Here is a 13,662-nt window from a genome sequence, read left to right as displayed (position 1 = left end):
CACCGTGCCTGCTGATGGAGGCACCCAGACATGTGCGGGGCCAGCTGGATTCCCCTCCTGGAGTGGTGGCCATGGCACCAAATTATGGGAAATGAGCAGCCATAGATCCCAAAGCATGAGGGGCCTGGAAGGACCTCAGAGAGATGACAACCTCGGGGCTGTCCTTCCTCCTTATCCCCAGAGTGCTCCCCCTCCGGCAAACCCTCCTGGGGGCACTCTAGCCTATCGGGATGGTCCTGGAATGTTCCTTACTCTGGTTCTGGTTCCCCGAGAGCCTATGTTCCTGTGTCTACACAGATAACAGAATCATGCACATGCATGCTCGCACACACACACACACACACACACACACACACACACACACACACACACACACTGGACTGCAGTTCCTGCTGTCTCTCCTCTTGGGTGCCCTCTGACCTGCCTTTCCCTTGCCACAGGTCACTGACCATGCCACCACAGCTCTGCTGCATTACCAGCTCCCACAGATGCCCGACGTTGTGGTCCGCTCCTTCATGGTGAGCCTCTCCTTGGGCCTGGGTGGGTCCCAGCCGGGTGCAGGGCCCTCTCAGAAAGGGACCTGCCAAGCAGCACCCTCTTCAACAGACACTCCACACCCGCTCACTCCTTCCTTCAGCCCCACAACACTGGGTTCTGTCTGCAGGGCCCGTGTGGACCCAGCATATTTGGGACTGGGCACGGATCTGATGCCCTGCAGGTAGTGTGTGTGCCCTGAACCCCTGCACAATCCTTAGACTTTCCAACTGACTCTCAAGTGGCTCCCAGGATGGGGAGCAAGCCCTCCAGGACCCCAGAGCTCGAGACCAGCCCTTGTGGAATGTCCGGGTGTCATAAGCTTTCACTAGGCCACTGTGGTGGCTTGAAGTGGAGCTGAGGAATCCTCACACATAACAAGTCGGGGTTCCACCCCACCCTCTGCAACCACCCAATGGCCAGTGCTCAGGGCCTGTTGCCCAGGTGTCTCCAACATAGGAGCACCCAGGCCATGATGGTATCCAGCACTGCCTCCGTACTCTTGTCATCATTGTGGGACCTTTACCTGCCAGTGCCACCCCAGACCTTGGCCATCGGTCAGGTTTAAAAGCCAGTTTGTGGGGCCAAAGTGCTAGGACAGCAGGGAGGGTACTTACTTTGCACGCTGCCAGCCAGGTTCGATTCTCAGCATTCCATAGGGTCCCCCGAGCGCCACTAGGAATGATCCCTGTACACAGAGCCGGGAGTAAGTCCTGAACTGTGTAGTGTGACCCCTCACCCCAAAAAAGAAAAAGAAAAGCCAGAAATTTCCCAGGAATATGCTCAGTTTCAGGGGTGATAATCAAGTCAGCGGTGCCCACCCTCAGCTGGCAGTTACAAGTCCAGAGCTGCTCCCGGTCACAGCTTGGAGCCAGGCAGGGTGTGGAGCATTCACTTATCTCCAGCCCAAAATATCTTACCCCTGGGGGGGTGGGGGGAGCATCACCATCTAATGGAGGTGGTTTGTCTCCGCACTTGCCAGCCTCTCCCAAGAGTGTGTGGTGACGGGATTAATGTGCACCCCCAGAGCCCGCTTGCCTCTAGGGCTCGGAAACTAGTTTATGAGCAGCTTTCACATGGCATCTCTCCTTGAGCCTGTGAAACCTGTCACGTGCGCCTCCGCACCTCATTCTTATGTATGACGCCTAGACCCTGACCCCCATCCCCCGCCCTGGGCATGCCTCCCGCTTATTATGTTACTCAGTGGCCCCAGACTATGCGGGCCCCTGGGAATGAGATTAGCGGGAGTCCCACTGCCCTTGGCCTGACTAAATCTGCAGCCAGAGGTGAGGGAAGAGGGGCAGTGCTGATGGTTCAGAAATGAAGCCCTCACCTTCCTCCAGGAACCCCCGCCCCACACCTCCCTTTTTCTCTTTTCTCTCCAGACCTGGCTTCGAAGCTACATCAAGCTCTTCCAGACCCCATGCCAGCGCTGTGGGAAGTTCCTCCAGGACGGCCTGCCCCCCACGTGGAGGGACTTCCGCACCCTTGAAGCCTTCCACGACACCTGCCGTCAGTGACGTGGTGTCTCCGTCTCCGTCCAGCTGAAATGACCCGCAGAGCCCAGCTGCCATGGATCCTCTATCCAGCACCTGTGAACCCACAGACCTCCCTGTGCAGGGACTGTGCAAATGAGGCTGGTCTCCAGCGCTGGCCTTTTTCTACAGACATATCTGGACTTTTTGGAGAATGGCCCTTCTTGGCTATCAGACAGACAGACTTATTGGGGTTGGGAACATGTTTTTGAATAAAGTTATTCTTGTGAGAAGTGTCTAGTTCTTGCTTTCAGGAGAGATAATAGCATCCATGACATACCCTACCTCAGGCCTCATTCAGTGGCTTGGGGAAATGAATTGGTTTTTTTAGGGGGACACACCCAGCAGTGCTTAGATGCTAATAATCACAATTTTTACTCCTGGTCTGTGCTCCAGGATTACTCCTGGCAGGCTTCAGGGACCATATGGGATGTCAATGTACTAGGATGCCAGGGATAGAAACTGGATCAGCCAGAGAAGTGCCCTTCGTACTGCACTGTGCCTCCGGCCCCAGAATGGGTTATTTTACTGGGAAAAGAGCATTGGAGTCTTCCTTGAGCATTGGCACAGCCTGCAGGGGTAGAGGGCCATGGTGGGTGTGTTATGGGGACGGTGGGTATAGATGGGTGGGAGAGACCCCCTCCAGAACTGGCAGGTCTGAGAGGCCTGTGGTTCCACCAGCTCCATCAACTCTACTCCCCAATGTACTCTGTGACACCAGCTGTACCCAGTGACTCCTCCCGTCTGCTGTGTTGTGAGGGCTCCAACCCACCTTGGCCAAGTACACTTGCTGACTCCGCCTTCACGTAGTGGCCCCTCCCTTCCACAGGTGATGCCTCCGCCCCATTCCCCCCACCCCCAGTGCTGCTGACTCCATCCTTCCTATACCTAGTGACTCCGCCCCTATTCTCCTCCTTGTGCTGCTGACTCTCCCTTCTTCACACACTGACTCATCCCATCCCATGTGCTCTCTCTCCTTCTGCCTCCAGAAGAATTCAGTGAATCCAACTCCAACTCCCACCTTGGACTGCATGGAAGCCACAGGCGGGGACCGCTGACACGAAGAGGCACCACCCTGGGAGAACCTTGGGTGAGACCCAGAGCTCATCTGACCCATTGCCCATGCACCCCAGAAAGTCACTCTTTGCAGTACTTTCTGCCAGGCTCAGGGACTCAGGTGTTCCAGTGGGCCCTACTTCTTCCGGGGGCTTGAGAGCAGGAGCAGGGCTATAAGGGCACCCAGCTGGGCTCAGTCCCTCTCCATCTTGGCTCCAGAACTGGGTTTCTCCTGTCCTGAGGTTTCCAGCTATGGGATGGAGTGCTGGAAACATTCTATTCCAAGATGGCAGCTGGTCTGGGGCACCTGCCTTGTCTTTCTGGGCTCTGGGGTTCCTGCCTGTTGCTTTGCAAGGCCACAGACTCTCAAAACACATCTGCTAAGATACTGGTAGCTTGCAGGTGGTCCTTTGTGGGAGGGGGTAAGGGACACCAGCATGGACTCTGTATCATGCCAGGCAGGTGCTCTTGGTAGCCACACAGGACAGTGGAGGACAGTAAGCATCCACCTGTGAGGGGTGACAGGTTTGGGTCCCAGCTAAACCTAAGGAAACAGCCCATCTGGGTGCTCCACCCTGCAGTGTTTTGAACCCTGGGCCAACAGAGCCTGCTAAGAACTGAGTGACTCAATTTAGTGAGTGGTGCCCATCTCCAGCCACAGGGGGTGCAAATGCCCAGATGCAGCCTAGTGGGCAAGGAGAAACCCAAAGGCTGCATGGGGTGTGTCTGGAGAGTGAGGAGCAGCTCCGTTTAGCTCTGCCAACGAGGGATGATGGGGAGCAAGGCTGGACCAGCCAGCCTCTGGTGGGGCTGAGGATCGCCAGCAGATGAGCCATGAGCACGGTCTCAGTTTCCAAAACCATCCCCTGTTTGAGACCCCCCTGTGCACCCACTTCCCTGCTCACTCTGCTTTCCCTGCTGGAGTGAGGCCTCATGGGAATAAAACAGAGCCCTGGACAGTGGAGGGGCCTCAGTTCACAGCCTTCCATTCCAAGGGTGCCCGGACCCCCACAAACTGCCTCAGCAGGAGCCCCTGTTGCCAGGCCATGGGCCTTCTTACCTTCTTGCCACGGGCAGGTTCCTGCTCAGCCCCCAGAAGTGGCCAGGCGCAGTCATGAGGCCTCTGAAATGGTCCAGACTGTGCGCTAAATTGGGACGTGCCTTTTGGTACTCGAGAGTCTTTACACTTCCCTCCCCCAGCCGTGGCGGGCGGGAGAACTGGGCTTTGTGCAAAGGCGAAAACTCTCCATGGCACCCCAAGAGGCAGCTGGGGGCCGGATGCTAAATCGGGAGTCCTTGAAGGTCACTTCACAAGGAGGGAGTTTGGGGGGGGCTGCATGGCAGCTCCAGCCACCAGATTTCTCAAGCTCCTCAGGGAAGAGGTGCCATTCACATTCCGAGGCCCTGTCTCCCACCTGCTGTCACTGGGCTGGTCAGGGGACAGCGGTCACCTATGTCTCATCAGAAGTGCTCCTGGGTGCATGGTAAGCCTGCCATGATCCAGTGCACTGCCTCAGGCAGCCCAGCTCCATCAGGGATACCCAGTGCTTTCCGCCACTCCTCCACACATCCCCTGATGGAAAAGCACTTTGAGAAAGTGCTCCCAAAGTACCTTGCACATTGCAGACTTGTTGCTCCTATAATTATGGTGCAGAGAGACAAACCTGCAAGGTCCCAGGACGTTCCCCAGGTAAGGCCTCAGCCAGGCATCAGGGGATGGTCAGGAACCCCAGACCAGCTACATCCCTGTCTCTGCGCTGAGTTTGCAATGTCACCTAGAGCTGTGTATCCGCTATGCTCTCCTCCTGCCTCCAGAACTCAGTGAATCCGACTCCCACCTTGGACAAGTGTGGAAGCCACAGGCCATGACTGTTGACATGAAGAGGCATCACCCTGGAGGAACCTTGGGTGGGACCCAAAGCTCATCTGATTCTCTGCCCCATGCACCCCAGAAAGTCACTCTTTGCAGAACTCTCTACCAGGCCGTGTGGGCCTTGGGACTCCAGAGCAGACAGGCCCAGATGAGCTCTCACCTGGGAATGTTACTTCTCAACCCTCACCCCCAGTCTCATCTACTCCCCATCAGGCTCTGCTTCTTTGATGACAGAAGGAAAACACCTGCTCCTCCAGGAAATGAGCTGTTGTGGCTCAGCAAAGCCACGGATCCCAAATTCCCAGGAGTGAAAATTAGCACAGACCATGCCGTGGGCATCTCCTCACCTTCCTGGAGATGGATATGCATGCAATTTTAGAGGGGGAAAATAGACTTCTAATTTACTCTATTTGTAGCCTGCTTTTTGTTTTGTTTTGTTTTGTTTTAGGCCACAACTGACTGGCTCTGCACTCCGGAATCACTCCTGGCAGGCTCAGGGGACCATTTGAGATGCCAGGGATAGAACCTGGGTTCTATCTACATGCAAGTCAAGTGCCCTACCCACTGTGCTATCTCTCCTGACCCTTGTAACCCTGCTTTTTGGAGGAAGAGGGCCACATCTAGCAGTGCTCAGGAATTACACTTTGAAGCCTCATCTCCCACCCTTTCTCCCTAGGTAATTTGACCTTACCTGCAAGACCCCGCCCATTCCTGGGAGGGCTCTTGGAAAAGGTAGATAAGGTATGGACCAGAGGGGATTAGGGCTTTTGGCTGGCTCTCTCGTGCTTCTGGTCTTTGGCCAGCATGGAGGTGAAAGGAAAGATGGCTGAAAGGAATTAAGATGCAGGGTAGCTAAGAATGGCTGTGCTTGAAAGGTTATGATGTAGGCCACACACATGTGGTGGATAGGGTATGAATAAAGCTGATGCTTCCTGATGCCTGCCTGTGAGTGAGTTCAATACCCGTCGCTTTCTTGGACCCCAGACCCGCCGGTTGATGAGGGATGAAGCCACGTGGCCGAGGCATCCATCCCTCTCCATCCACCACCATTATTAATTATTAAATGCAACAACACTTGACTCTGCAGTCAGGAATCACTCCCTGTGGTCCTTGGAGGGTGTGGGGGACCATATGGGATGCCGGAGATTGAACCCAGGTCAGCCACGTGCAAGGCAAATGCCCTTCCCCACTATCTTATCTCTTCAGCCCTGTAACTGACTTTGTTTTTCAAGCTCTTCTCTAACCCTGAGACTTCCAAATACAGTAGTTTGGGGACATATTCTTTCTTGGGGGCAGCAGAGTTCCACACTGCCCCTTGAGACCTCTCATGGATTTGCAACCGACTACCTCAAGACAGACATGGGGGGTACCCAGCACCCAGCATCTGAGGCCCCGGACAAATTGGGTACTAGGTAACTGGTTTTTTTGTTTGTTTGTTTGTTTTGGTTTTTGGGTCACTCAGGGGTTAATCCTGGCTCTATGCTCAGAAATCGCCCCTGGCAGGCACATGGGACCATATGGGATGCTGGGATTTGAACCACCGTCCTTCTGCATGAAAGGCAAATGCCTTACCTCCATGCTATCTCTGTGGCCCCAGGTACACACACACACACACACACACACACACACACACACCCGTTAAAAGAAGCCAATTTGTGCAAGAGGCCCTAGGCTTGGGGCAGGTGCACTAGCACATCAGGGAGGGCATTTGCCTTGCAGTTGCTGACCAGGTTTCTATCCCCAGCATCCCATATGGTACCCTGAGCCTAAATTATATCTGAGCACAGAGCCAGGAGTAATCCCTGAGCACTGCCAAGTATGGCCCAGAAACAAACAGAGATCAGACAGAGATCAGGGTTAAATCCAGTCTCATCAGAGCAAACAATTCAGTTTGTTAGCAAGAATGGAGGCAGGTGGTCATGGCCTAAGGACTCTGGGGGCTATGCCCAGTCCCAGTCCCAGTCAACTCTTCCTCTGGTCCTTTTATTCCTGTCACATGGTCTTCCCCACTTGGTGTGATTATGGTCCTTCCACTGAGCTATTGAACCTTAAGTATTGAAATGTTGGTTCACAGGCTGTTTCTCAGCATTTCCCAATGTCAACCGGTGTCTGATGCCCACACACTGCACCCTGGAACATATGCTAGTGTAGGGGGCTATGCACCCACTGAGCCCTGCCAAACCCCCACAGCAGGTCCCTCTGTGCCACAACTTTCTGCTCCCCTTTCCCAGACAAGTCTAAACTGCTCTCCAGCTTCATTCATTCACTCATTTATTCATTCATCACAAATGCGTCATTGCGGGCAGCATGACCCTGGAGTGTAATTCCTATCAGCTCTTCCCTGCGTCCACCTGTCATGTCTGTCCAATGCCAGCTAGCAGCTGAGTGATGCTCCCACAGTCCATCCTCATATCTGAACCCCATCCCCAACTTCATCCCTGACCCCCATTCTCATTCCTGACCTCCCATGCTTAATCTGACCCCCATCCTCATCCCTGGCCCCCCTACCCCTCTTTGTCCCTGAGCCTCCCCTTCCCATCTTCACCACTGACCCCCCGCCCTTGCCTGCCCTTCTGATATTTGCCTCTGCCCTCCTGGCCTGAGCTAATGGGAGCTGGCCTTTCCCTTCCAAAGGGTAGTTGGTTAAATTAACGATCCTCAAAAGGCCACGGTTCATTTGCTCTCCTGCCCATCTCCGGCTCCGAAGCAGCCCAGAGAAAGTTCCAGAACACTGGAAAGCAGTAGAGAAGGGGGATCTTAGAGAGAAGCACTGAGATTTTCTATACAGGGAAGTCCCAGGGGCTGGAGGGACAACTGGGTGCCCTCTGCCCCCACCTCAAAACTGATCACAGCTTAGGAGGAGTGCCTCCCATCTGCACTGTTCATCTAGTCTGCACTGCTCCCCCATTCTGCACTGCCCCCCCATCCTCTAGCTAACTGGCTCATCCTGCAGTGTACAGGCACCCCGTGAGCACCCCATGATGGTTCTGTACCCTGAGTCAGGGTTCAGTTCTGTGGGGCAATTCAGGCACCTCCTGATAGAGGAGAGCCCCAATCCAGATGTCTTGTGAGGTCACCTTGTTGGATCAAAGACTTGCCATCAGGGACCCCCAAATGGGTTTGGGGAGCATGTGTCTAAGACTCGAGGGTGCCTGTAATGGGATAAGTGTCTGAGATGGGGAACATACCTGAGATAGGAGGTGTATGCCTAAGATATGGGGTACATGCCTGAGATGCAAGGCCCATGTCTGAGATGTAGAGTACATGCATGAAATGGGAGTTTCATGCTTAAAATGGGGGTACATGTCTGAAGTGTGGGAGTCTATAGCCAGGTGCGTCATGATGGGCAGTTGGGATGGGCAGCTCTGGGTAGCATTTGCTGTTCTTACAATGTTGGAGCAGCAGCAGCTGAGATGTTACAATCACCACACCTGATTTGTCTGCTCTGATGCTGCCGCTCTGTCATTCTGTCCCGACATTTCCTGGGGCTGGCCTCACTCACCATTCTCCTCACCCCTGCAGCATCTCTATGGCCCATGGTGTCATTTGACTCTGGTCATTTGGCCCATGGTGTCATGGCCCATGGTGACATTTGACTCCAAGTGTGAGTGTATGAGTGAGTGAGTGTGTGTGTATTGGTCTGGGTGTGTGAATGCATGAGTATATGTATGTGTGTGTTTGTGTATATGTGTGAGCGTTTGTTTCTTTTGTGCTTTGGGACCACACCTGGCGGTGCTCAGGGTTAGTTCTGGCTCTACACTCAGTGATCATTCCTGGGGGACCTTATGAGATGCCAGGAATTAAACCCCAGTTAGCCATGTACAAGGCAAGCAACCTTCAAACTGCCCTATTTCTGGGTCCCCAGACTGAAGAATGTCTTGGTAGATGCATTTTTCCCGCTCTAGGGTACACACCCAACCTTCCTTCAAGACCCAAGTGAGGCCTCTACCAGACTTCAGTCTTGGCCCTTTCCAACAAGGAATGACTCGCCTCTAGCTATGTACAGCTTGGAAGAGATGACCAAAGAAAAAGGCAGGAAAAAAGGTACGTTTCTTTTACGCATTCCTTCTCTGCAGCTGCTGACCCAAGTGTGGGTGTGACAATGATGGCTGGCTTTCAGTAGCCCTCCTGGAACATGAGGTCGATCATGCAGAGAAGGAAGCCGAGAAGGAGACCCGGGGACTGGAACCCATCTGCTCTTTTATGGCAGGCTCTTTGTGTGACTCACATTTCTTCTGGATTTCTCTCCCTTTTGGTGAGTTGGAGCCTGCCTGGCATCAGAATATAATAGAAGTCAGCTCTTTAGAGTAAACTTCCATCTGTGCTCTCTCTCCCGACCCTCCCTCCTGCATTTAAGTTCCAGCAAGTGGCGGGTTTTGTTCTCCAGCCTCGTGTCCATCGTATCTGTGCCTGCCCGCCACCCCCAGTGCCATCCTGGCTCCTTCCTCCCCGATCATTAGCACCTTCATTCCACCAGCCTCCTCAGAGACCCGTGCGATTTCAGTGTCTGCTGGCGTTTAGCACTGCTAAAGGTTACAGAAAACGCCTTTAATCAAGAAAAGCAATTTAATGAGCACGTTCTGCTGTTATAGCTGCGGCCGCCTGTGCATGTTCTAAGCTAGCCCCTCCCCCCTTGCCCCCCACCAGTACTCCCAGATCCTCTTTGCGGCCCAGCAGAATCATTGGCTTCTAGTCACCTTCATCTCCCAGTCCCCCCCTTCATGCATCGTCAGCCCCGTTGCCACCATGCCCGCCTCGCCTCGGGAATGGTATCGATCCGCTGATTAAACCATCAAGTCCCAGCAAACTGTCATTTCCTTACTTGGACCATGATCCTCATCCCTCTGAGCCCAAGATAGCCACGGAGTGCAGACTTGCACCCCATGCCACCCTCCTTCTCGTACTCAGACAACAGAGGTAGTCTTGGGGGGTCCCAGGACCTAGATCACTGTGCTAATCCTGAGCAGAAGCCCTGCCCCCAGGGGTGCACCCAGTCATGGGTCAGTCACTCACCACTGCGTAGCAGGTGACCACAAAGTTGGGCCCCATGTGAGAGTTCAGAGTCCTGAAATCATACTGCCTCCTGAGCCTCAGGGGAGCCAGGGGAAAATGTGGTCACTGGGGAGCTAGGCTGGGCTGGACTGGGTGCTCCTTCTGGCTTACCAGGCCCTGTCAGCAGAGACTTCACCAAAGGGTGGCTCATGGTGATCCCCACAGGGCAGCAAGCACTCCCTCTCAGGAGGGTCCTGGCAGAAAGCAGGCAGGACCACATACATCACTTCCACAATCTTCTCTTTGGGGTGGTCCCTGAATCCTGCCACAGTCTCAGGGCAGCTAACTCAGGTTCATGAGGAATCAGGAGAATCACAGGATGTCCAGTTTCCTGAGGGAAAGTGAGACTATGTGGGAGGGAGGGTGGGGAGTTGGATGGATGGATGAGTGGATGGATGGATGGATGGACGGACGGACGGACAGACGGACGGACGGACGGATGGATGGGTGGGTGGGTGGGTGGATGGATGGATGGATGGATGGATGGATGGATGGATGGATGGATGGATGGATGGATGGATGGATGGATGGATGGATGGATAAATGGATGGATGGATGGATGGATGGATGGATGGATGGATGGATGGATGGATGGATGGATGGATGGATGGATGGATGGATGGATGGATGGATGGACGGTGGATGGATTATAGTGGATGGGTGGTTGATGGCTGGGTAGATAGATGGGTGGTAGGTGAATGAGTGAATGCAGACATAAGGCTCATAAGGCTACAGTACCATGAAGCTCAGCCAATTCAAATTCCATCTCAATGGCCCACCACACCAGTCCCTTTGGACTCTGTCCCCTATGTTTCTGCTCTTCCTCCTTGACTGCCCCCCCAAAACTGGGCCCACTTGGATCAGGAACTGATGGTCCAGCTCACTGTTTCCAGCCCCCAGAACCAGCCATGTAAATAGTGCTCAGTGTGGAAGGCAGCAGGGACATCAGCAGCTGGGATGCTGGCAGGGGTCAGGCATAGGGCCGGCACTGCCCAGTGCTTGTGTTTTTAAGTCAATAGAAAGAGAAAATGTTCTCTGTATTTTCCTTTGGTGTTTGGACCACATCTGGCAATGCTCAGGGCTTCTTCCTGATTCTGAGCTCAGGGAAACACATGAGGTGTCGAGGACCAAACCAGGTTGGCCACCTATAAAGCAAGAGCCTTACTTAACTCCTGAATTAACTCTTCAGCCCCACACGATTTCTGATTCTACATGACACACAGAGAAATGCCATTTTCAGAGCAAATAGAAATGATTCCTAACCTAGGGCCAGGGATGGTGTTCAGGCCACTGGAAATGGTTCCAGTGCTTGTGAGTAAGACCAGTGGGTTTCTTTCACGATTCGCCACACAGATCTTACTGCTGGGTCCTTTTTCAAGATTGCTTTTCACTGCTGTGGTTTCATATTTGTGTTTGTCTCTGGACTTGAGGCTGGCGCAGATGGTCTGGGGGCACTGAATTGTGTTAATATCTCCCCAGGACCTGTTTGTTGGAGAGAAAGAGTCCGAAAGAGTCCTCGCAGAGAGGATTACGTGTCCTGAGACAGTGCTTACCAGGGCAGAGCAGATGTGGGCACCAAGAAATGGCCTCAGAGGACAAGTTAAGGATCAGGGCCTGGTGCTCAGGGCTTCATCACCTTCACATTGTCCAATCCTCCAGTGACACTATCTAGAAATGTCTTTGCTGGGGTCAGAGCAGTGGCACAGCAGTAGGGCATGCCTTGCATGCAGCTAACCCAGGACGAACCTCAGTTCAAGCCAGTAGTAATCCCTGAGTATCTCTGGATATGGCCCCCCCAAAAAAATAAGAAAGAAAGAAAGAAAGAAAGAAAGAAAGAAAGAAAGAAAGAAAGAAAGAAAGAAAGAAAGAAAGAGAGAGAGAGAGAGAGAGAGAGAGAGAGAGAGAGAAGGAAGGAAGGAAGGAAGGAAGGAAGGAAGGAAGGAAGGAAGGAAGGAAGGAAGGAAGGAAGGAAGGAAGGAAGGAAGGAAGGGAGGGAGGAAGGGAGAGAAAGAGAGAAAGAAAGAGATGTTTTGGTGGTAGTTGACCATGTTTGGATTCCATTTCTTCTTTCTTGTTCTTGAATCTGACCCCAGCAACACACACACACACACACACACACACACACACACACACACACACACACCACCTGCTCCCCAATGTAAGTTGTGTTTCAATTATCTTTTTCCTTTTTGTTTTTTTTTGGGGGGCCACACCCGGCGGCACTCAGGGGTTGCTCCTAGCTCTGCACTCAGAAATCACTCCTGGAAGGCTCAGGGGACCATATGGGCTGCTGGGGCTTGAACCCAGGTTCGTCCTGGGTCAGCCACATGCAAGACAAACGCCCTACCATGGTGCTATCACTCCACCCCCTCAATTATTTTCTCCTAATTTCTGTTATAACACAGTGATTAACCTAGTTGTTCTTGATGCAGCCATTTTAAACATTCAATGATCCAACCTTAATCCCACCACCAGTGTGACCTTCCTTTCATCAGTGTCCCCAATCTTCTACTCATCACTTCAGCTTGCCTTCAAGCAAGCACAAACAAATTGACTTCATATTTTTTGTTCCAACATAAAGGCAAATGGGATTATAAAAACTTAGAACAACACGGGTCAGTCTGAATGTGTCAGTCTGAAATGACTGTTCTGTGTCTCCATGTTCTGTCTATCCTGTACTAAAGCCAAGATCTGAGGATTGACTGGGCTGTAGTTGGTGCTCATTGAGTTTCTAGGTAACTTACTATTCAGGCTCCCTGAACTTGGGAAATTCCTATGGAACTCTCCCATCAGATTTCCTGTGAAACCACTGGGCTGACATTACTATAAAATACTGAGATATTGTGCAGCTGCACAGGCCAGGATCTATAGATACAAGACAAATTCAGTGGCATGGCACTTTGATAAAGTGCTGGCTATTTCCACGGAGGGTGTAGGTAGGTGTAGCGCTGGGCTACTGTAGTTCATTCAGTAAGGGGAATCCTCCATAGTGTTTAAATAAAGTAAAAATGAAAGTGCACAATCTTCAAATATAAAAAAGGAGAAGCCTCCCCTCTTCTGAAAAGGCACCCAGAGGTATCAGCTCAGAAAAGGCTACTTAAGAAGTATCATATTGGTCAAGCTTATTTTCCTGTGAAAGTTAAAGGGGAAGGAAGATGTTTTTTCTGCCAGGAAAATGGTCGTATTTCAGAAAAGTTTGGTTTCACCTCATTTGCTAGTAGGATACCCAGACTCTGCCCAGCTCCCTTTCTGGTAACCCCTGCAGGACATATCTGTGCCATTCATCACAAGGCTGAAGCACCTGTCATTTACCACATGTGTCACTCTATGCCCTGTGCTGTTCTGTTACCTGATTGTCCCCCAGAGAAGTGACTGTTCCCCCTACCTGACACAGTGAAGCCAGAGTGGGCAGCAGCCCCAAGTCCAGCCATACACAGTAAAACCCACACCCACAGATGCCCTGGGCTCCGGGAAGAGCGTCTCTGATCAGGAGCTTTCCAGGTGCCATTTGCCCTGAAAGATCCGAGGGGTCCCCAGGCCCACCCCCCAGAGACGTCACTGATAGATTAGTGTGGATGAAGATGAATCAATAATTTATGCTGATGTTCTTCC

General features: G+C 52.6%; 1 protein-coding gene across 1 annotated transcript in view; it reads left to right on the top strand.

Moving 5' to 3' along the window:
* Positions 1-2,130, top strand: part of MED27 (mediator complex subunit 27) — a 148,928-nt gene extending 146,798 nt beyond the window's left edge. The window contains exons 7-8 of the mRNA XM_049774077.1: positions 441-518; positions 1,920-2,130. Coding sequence (XP_049630034.1) covers positions 441-518; positions 1,920-2,054 — 213 coding nt within the window. The 3' untranslated portion in view covers positions 2,055-2,130. The remainder of the gene's footprint in view (positions 1-440; positions 519-1,919) is intronic.
* The last annotated feature ends 11,532 nt before the right edge of the window (positions 2,131-13,662 follow it).

The sequence above is a fragment of the Suncus etruscus genome, chromosome 5 (assembly GCF_024139225.1).
Source record: "Suncus etruscus isolate mSunEtr1 chromosome 5, mSunEtr1.pri.cur, whole genome shotgun sequence".
Lineage (NCBI taxonomy): Eukaryota > Metazoa > Chordata > Mammalia > Eulipotyphla > Soricidae > Suncus > Suncus etruscus.
This window is presented reverse-complemented; position numbering and strand designations above follow the sequence as displayed.